Source organism: Gossypium arboreum, chromosome 13, assembly GCF_025698485.1.
Source record: "Gossypium arboreum isolate Shixiya-1 chromosome 13, ASM2569848v2, whole genome shotgun sequence".
Lineage (NCBI taxonomy): Eukaryota > Viridiplantae > Streptophyta > Magnoliopsida > Malvales > Malvaceae > Gossypium > Gossypium arboreum.
The window spans coordinates 106,668,081-106,676,405 of record NC_069082.1 but is presented as its reverse complement, the minus strand read 5'-3'; the positions used below and the strand labels follow the sequence as shown (position 1 = coordinate 106,676,405).

General features: G+C 32.3%; 1 protein-coding gene across 1 annotated transcript; it reads left to right on the top strand.

The window, feature by feature from the left end:
- The first annotated feature begins 5,055 nt into the window (after positions 1 to 5,055).
- Positions 5,056 to 6,905, top strand: LOC108461147 (organic cation/carnitine transporter 3-like). Its single transcript, XM_017760869.2, has one exon. It carries the CDS (start codon positions 5,165 to 5,167, stop codon positions 6,719 to 6,721), a length of 1,557 nt encoding a protein of 518 aa, XP_017616358.1. The 5' UTR covers positions 5,056 to 5,164; the 3' UTR covers positions 6,722 to 6,905.
- Positions 6,906 to 8,325: the final 1,420 nt, after the last annotated feature.

Genomic DNA, 8,325 nt, shown 5'->3' with positions numbered 1-8,325 from the left:
CTCATTCCCATTGAACTAACAAAATTAAAACATAAAATTGTAGTTTGAAAACCCACCGAACCAAATGGCGGCTCTCCTTATACGTAAAATGACAAACACATTGGCTAAAATGAAATTCAAACCATGAATAGTGGCAATAAATAATAATGCAAAAAAAAAAAAGTTGAAAATTGAAAAAGGAGGGTCTGAAATGCAGGCTTTCAATGTAAAAAACAAGTTGTTGATTTGAAAGAGAGGGACCAACTTATAGGACTTATGTTTGGTTTTTATGAGTGACACTTGGGCATGAAAATGACGTAGGTTTCACATATATATGAATAATTGGAGTTGGAATCTGCAGAATTGTGATATGGCATACTCATTGCCCAGTCACCACCCTTTATCTAATCTTCAATCCCGACCCTACTTGTCAAGATGACAGCTTTTCCACTTTCTCATTTTTTGCAACTTGTGATTCCAAAGGGGGATCTACTTCATTTATACGGAGATTCAGTTAATGAAATTTCAATGATTTGACTGCTTCAATTTAACCATGGTGGGCAAGTTACTATATTTTATTTTATTTTTTTTTGTAAAAAATTAAAATATCTTGAGGGGTTTGTTCATCTTTTTACTCACCCGATGAATCATTGTTTGTTTCTGAATTAATCAATTTGACCAACTCCTACTTTTTATTACAATATCCACAGTACTCTCTTTCGATTCCCTTCCCATTTGAATAACAAAACGACAACCAAATAATTTATGGGAGAATGAGAGCTTTTTCACCCTCAATTAAATAAATATTACTTTTTAAATATATTTTAATTTAATCTCCTCATGTTTGAATCTTATTCCATCCCATATGATTGATTCTAGCTCTAGATATTCAACCATAAGTTTTCTTGTATTTGTAAGTTTAAAACTATTATGTTATATCAAGATTTCAAGAGTTTGATGGAATTGTATATTTAAGTCCCTTAAAATAAAATACTTTAATTCTTTGTCCTACTAGTTAACCAAGCTTAGCTTGTTTTGACTCTTATCTACTAACACTAAAAACTGCACTTTGATATTAATATATCAACTACATAATCTCATGTATGTTACAAAAACACCCATGTTATGAATGTAACCTGACATTATAATCAGGGTTAACTTGTGAGATTCAAATCAAAAGAAAAAACGGCAGCGTTGTTATCAATGTAACCAAACATTATCCCCTCATCTACCTACTTTTGCTTGGTTACAAATTAAACGAAGAGAGTCCAAAATGGGAGAAAGAGAAGATTTTAAATCTAATAAATGTTATGTAGAAGCATTTCATTTTTTAGATTCATAGATGATTATGAAATTGAGAATATAACATTTCTATTTCTCATCTTGAAATCCAAAATCAATCTTTGCCTAAAAAGGATAGTTTGAATAAAATGGTAGGGTAAGTTTGACATAATTAACTTACTATATAAATCAAGTTTTAAAATCCTCAAATTCCCGCAGCACAATTAAAATGGAGAAGGAGACTACTAGAATCAACTACAACCTTTAAAAAAAACAAAAAAAGAAAAATGAAATTCATTCAAAGTTGCATAGAGAAGCATCTACCAACTCATCAATGAGAAATATAAAGGAAAGAGGTAAGAAACATTATGATCTAAGACCTAAAATAAGGATAACAAAAAAAAAAAATCCAAGAAAACTACAAAAAAGAAAAAGTAGAATAACAATGCAACACTATACCATAAAAAATCCAATAATGTAGATGAAACCAAAAGATCTTATCAAAATGAAACCCAACCACAACACCCTTGTAAAAGAAACAAGAAAAAAAAATCACCTAAATTGTCTAAGTCTTAAGTTTGCACAAAAAATTTCTTCACTTTCATTCATTACCTTTAGAATCCTTGTTTAGTATTTGAGCATTTGTAGGATAATTAGAATGATTTTACTCTCCATAAAATGTGTGTTTTGGGTTTATAATTCGATATTTTTCTTCCAAATTAGTGCATATTTCCAAGCATATACGCTGCAACAAATTGCCATATACTAACATTTACTTTTACCAACAGTTTACATCTGTCGCTAAAATAAGGTTTATACTGATGGAAAACTTATTCATCACCCTATGTCAAACTTATACCAACACTTGGAATTTTCGTCGTTATAAGTTTCTATAGTGACAAATTAATTTTTGTCAGTATAGTTCTTAAATATACCAACAATTTTCCTTTCAACCGTTGTCATATGTAGTACTTTTTTTTTTAAAAAAAAAAAGAAAGAATTTGTCTATGCCAACAAACTATTTTATCAGCATCGTTAGTATAGGTTTTATATTATTATGTTTGGACTATTTATATTTATATCTATATGGCGTAAGTTAAAATTATTAATTAACACTACAATCCTAATAATTGGACTTCATATATACGGTCCAAATTCTCACTATAGGTTTATTTATATAATTGGACTTTTACTTTATACTGAAACAAAGAAATTGTCGATATATCTATATTAATAAGAACCTTTGCCTACAATTAATAGTGCCACTATATCTTCAATAATGCAGCCGGTCATACAATAACTAAGTTATAACAATGGAATGAACCATTGGTATCCCTAACCATAAGACCCTTGTAAAAAAGAGAAGAACATCTATTGAAAAGCTTCCCTCATTCTCTTTCCATAAAGCCAAACTTCCATTAAATGAAAACATACTTGAGGTAACTTACAAATTGGTTCAAGTCTTAAGTTCACTTCAAACTTTCTTCACTTTCATTCATAGCCTTTAGATCCTTCTATAAAATTTGGGCATATGTAGGTTAACCATGGGTGTACTTACTATAAAAAGTGTGTTTAGGTTTTCAATTGATCTTTCATTTTCAAATCAATGTATATATTGGTGCTCACTTTTACTAATAGTCAAAATTTGTCATTACCACTAGGTTTATATTGACAGATAACCATTTTGTCAGTATATCTCAAACTTATACTGACATATGTAATTACTGTCAGTATAGATAAATTTATATTGACAGATTATTTTTGTCAGCATAGTTCTTATATATACCGATGGTTTTCTTTTAACTGTCGGTATATGTAGAACTTTAGAATTTTATTTGTCCATATACTGACAAACTATTTTATTAGTATCATTGGCATAGATATTATATTATTTTGTTTGGACTATATTTTTCTTTGGATCATCTTTAGAATAAATATTTTTACTTTATACAAAGTATGTTGAATTAAAATTATAACTAACTAAATAATTACTAATTAAAATTTCAATATTAAAATTGGACCCTATATTGAGGATTCATGCTATCACTACATGTTTAATTTTATAATTATAATTTCACTCTATACCAACACAATAAAACCTTTGGTATATATGTATACCAATAAGAACATCTATCAACAATCAATAACATCTTTATATGTTCAATAATATTCATAATCAACTAATACCAACAGAATAAATTGTCAATACACCTCATTCTCTATGCCATTCACCAAAATTTTCATTAAACGAAAATGTAATTGAGATAATTTACGACATTGCTCAAGTATTAAATTTCATTTCAAAATTTCTTCGCCTTTATTTATTACCTTTAGAATTCTTCTATAATATTTGAGCATTTGTTTATTAAGCATTTGTGTATTTCCCATAAAAAGTGTGTTTGGGTTTCCAATTCAATCTTTTATTTCCAAATTAGTGTATGTTCAAGTATATCCATTACAGCAAATTGCCATATATGCCCACTTTTGCTGACGGTCAAAATTTGTCACTACAACCAAGTTTTTATCAACGATTAACTTTTTTGTCAGTATATGTTAAACTTAGGCTGACACACACAATTACTGTCACTATAGGTTAAATAATAGTGACAAATCAATTTTTGTCAATATAATTCTTCTATATATAGATAGTTTTACTTTAATTGTCAATATGTGCATAACTTTAAAAAGCATTTTATTTATCCCTATACCAATGAACTATTATATTGGTTCCATCGGTATAGGACTTATATTGTTATGTTTGGACTTTGATTTGTACCTTGGATTATGTTTTGACTATATAATTCTTATTGTGTGTATGTTGAATTAAAATTATAAATAAATTAATATTATTAATTAAAAACAATATCAACAATTGTGCCTTATTGTTCCTATATGTTAAATCATATCATCAAAATTTCACTTTATACTAACACAAGAAAATCGTCGGTGTTTTTATACTAACAAGAACATTCATTGACAGTAAATATTGTCATTATATGTTCAATATAGCTCTAGTGACGAATAAGGCTATCACTATGTGTATCAGTATAGTAATAATGGAGAATATACCTATATGAACATATGCTACTTTAGTGACGCTGTAATCGATACAAAAGTCTATAGCGACGGTTCGTAGCTCTTTTGACTGTCGCTTAAAGTTCAATAAATCTATACCTATTGTGTTTTGGCTTGATCATGATACATTAAAACTTATAAACTTGTAGGTGAAAGATGTAATATTGAGCAGCTACATATTTTCATTAGTTATGATAGACATGTGATATATTCTCATCTCTCTAGATCCAAAACAAAATTCCAAAAACTGGTGAGAATGTGACTTTTAATTCACGGCGTTAGAGCATTTATTGCCACAATAATTAACCTGCCAAAGCCAAATTTATATTGCTATTGTTTGTATAGGAAATTAATGTATGGACTTAATGCATATATATCTTTGAATCATATTTTTAAAAGACTTTTTTCCTTACAAACAAAATTAATTGAAATAAAATCCAACTCTATGTAAATGTCAAATTCTTGATGCTTCATCGTCTACTCAATTATTTTTTAGACATTATATGTAATCAGTAAATGAATCATATGATGCGCTAATTGTATGCAACTTTTTTTGCAGGATGGGTGAACCATATGATGCCTAATTTATTCGAGGTGTATGTAATGCTAACCTATGCTCTCTCTAATCTAAATAAGAGCTGATGTGGCTTGACGTGGCATACAGTCCTCTGCCCCCCAGTATTGGCTGTCTTTTTATATTTTATTGAAAGTTGTCAGTTGTCAGCCCCGTACGCCTCTATATAAATAGGGAGATATCCAAAGAGCAACACACGTCTTCTTATCATAAACCAATACACAGATACACTTGCTTCTCACTTTAGAACGGTGTATGGCCGATTCAACACCGCTTCTGTCTCACTGTGATAAACCGGCAGAACCAAAACGGCCGCCTCGATCCCTCGATGAGACCATCGAAGGCTGTATCGGAGACTTCGGGTGGTGGCAATTCTTGCAAGCAATACTCGTCTCTCTTGCTTGGGTCTTTGATGCTCAGCAAACCTTCATCAGTGTATTCACTGATGCTGAGCCATCCTGGCACTGCACCCAAGGCGGAGACGAGTCTGTTTGTAACTCTTTGTCCAACATTTGCGAGCTCCCCAAGAATTCATGGTCTTGGGATTGGCCTTCTCAAACATCAATCATATCGGAATGGGGCCTGGAATGTGCGCCTTCTTTCATCACTGGCCTCCCTGCTTCTGCTTTCTTCATGGGTTGCCTTGCAGGCGGACTTGCACTTGCAACGCTTGCTGACTCCACTCTTGGCCGCAAAAACATGCTCTTATTCTCATGTCTCATGATGTCTTTTTCTTCAATCTTCACCGTTTTTTCACCCAATATTTGGATCTATTCTGTCCTGAGATTCATTAACGGGTTTGGCCGCGCAACTGTTGGAACTTGTGCCCTCGTGTTATCAACCGAGCTAGTAGGAAAACGGTGGCGCGGCCAGGTCGGCGTTGTTGGTTTCTTTTGTTTTACTTTAGGGTTTCTTTCATTGCCGGTAATGGCATACGTAAATAGAGGTTCTTCATGGAGAACACTGTATCTGTGGATTTCGGTTCCAACAATTTTGTACTGTATATTAGTTCATTTCTTAGTTCATGAGTCCCCAAGATGGCTGTTCGTCCGAGGACGCAAAGAAGAAGCAGTGTTAACACTCAAGAGCATGGCTCAGGCTAATCAAAGTCCCATAACAATGAGCTTCTCCAACGTCCTAATTGAGCAGGAATCATGGAATGTAGATATTTACTCCTCAATCAAGATACTGTTGAACAAGAGGTGGGCGGCAAAAAGGCTAGCGGCCGTGATGGTGGGAGGTTTTGGGATTGGGATGGTGTACTACGGCATGCCATTAGGCCTTGGAAATCTATCCGTGAATCTCTATTTGGGCGTCACATTAAACGCCTTATCCGAGTTGCCAGCGTCACTCATTACATTCTTCCTTATAGGGAAAATGAAAAGGAAAGACTCATTGTTGGGTTTCACAATATTAAGCGGGGTGTGCAGCGTGTTGTGTGTGGTTGTGGGGAAGGTGTCGCCAAGTTTACAGATAGCAATGGAGCTGATATCCTTCTTCAGTGCCTGCTCGGCCTTCAACATGTCACTGATATACACATTAGAGCTGTTCCCCACATGCGTGAGGAACTCGGCAATATCAATGGTGAGGCAAGCACTGGTGTTTGGGGGGGTGTTCAGCCCACTGCTCGTGGCCGCTGGGAGGACAAATAACTTCATATCGTTCGGGGTATTCGGGTTGGTGATAGGAATTTGCGGGCTGCCGTTGGTGGGATTACCGGAGACTAGAGGTGGAACAATTTGTGATACAATGGATGAAGAAGAGCACAAACAAAATGAGAAGGCGGCCGCCGCAATTGCTACGTTAGCATAACTTAAGCTAGCTGTATCTATCTAATCATTACAACTTGCCAATAATTGCATGCCTTTCTTGTTAAGGTTTTTTTTTCCCTTCTTTTTCTTTTTAAATGTATTCTATGCCTTCATTGTTAGAAATCTCTTGAACGCGTTTTTCATCTTGGTTTGAATAAATGTAGTTTAAGGATTATTATTTTGTATACCCCTGTGTTTTTTTAATTTTTTCCTTAAAGTTAGACCCCTTTGTCTTTAGTAACAACATATACATATATAATATAATATATATACAACAATAATTAATCTTATAAAAAGGCAATGATAGCGATAAGATTTGAGTGGTAGGCCTCACAACGAAAAGGCTTACACATTCATTGGTGTATGAGCAATAAAAGGACCAAACGAATCAACACCTTGCTCCAAATTGCTTGAAGAAAAGTGAAATGCAATTATGAAATTTAAAAAGTCAAATTCTTTAAATTTTAGTATTTTTATTTTTTAAAATTTAAAAATTTTGCTCGACCAAACAATAACAGTTAAATCTTTTTGGTTAAATTCTACTATTAATCTTGTATAATGCGTAAACTTAAATATTTAGTTCATATTCTCTAACTAAGTCATTCTTAATCGCTATATTTTTTGAATTTTAAAATTTTAGTCTTAATGTAAACAACAGTTATTAAATCTAGTAACTTATTTTTTTATGAGTAATACGCGAAGATAGCAAGTTGACATGTAACCACACATGCAACAATATATTTGACGCATCAAATTTTAAAAATAACAACTCAGCTTAATGAATTTAATACTTGCTATTTGATCAAAACTAAAATTTTAAAATTCTAAAAGTGTAGAGACTGAAAAATGACTAAGTTAAAGTACATGTACTAAATCTATAATTTATACAAAGTATATGATCTAATAGCAAAATTTGACCAAATTAAAACAATGGGTTGAAGAGCATAAGTTTATTTGTTGTGAAAGAAATGGTCCTTGAAAAGATTCAAATTGGATTCCAGATAAGGAAGTGCAACAAAAGTGATATATGTTAATGAAGCAAATCCTATCCTCTCATCGGAACAACCAAAACCATTGTCCCCTCATTCATATAAACATGGGTAGGCGCATCCATGTGAACCGCATTATTGTCACACTAGTATATATGTAAATTGAATCTGGCATTGCCTATGTATTCAAGTCATCATCTTTTCTTGTGGTTGTGGGGGCTTAATGGAGATTAGTCTAGAATAAGCTAAATGGTTAGAATATAAAAGTGTTGGTAGGTGATGACTTGGTCCCCTAAAGATTTTTCAAGAAAGGTTTTATTTTTTTTAAGTCACTGATAAAAAACAGTAATATTTCTGATTGATCCTAATTACTATATGTAGCTAATAGAAAATAAGATAAATTTATAGTTGGCCCCTCTTAAAGTTTTTAGCTTAAAACGATAGAATTTGATTTTCTTTTAAATGATAAATCCAATAATTCAATCAAATAAGTATTTTTATGCTATGTTGTTCTTTTAGTTATTCAGTTCAATGTTTGTAATGATTAATTATGGAAGGTAATAACTTTTTGACTTAAGGGCAAAAGCATGCAGTGTGGTACAATAGTTTGGGTTCA

Excerpts from the sequence above, each read along its gene's own strand:
- LOC108461147 (XM_017760869.2), top strand. The coding sequence starts at position 5,165 with ATGGCCGATTCAACACCGCTTCTGTCTCACTGTGATAAACCGGCAGAA.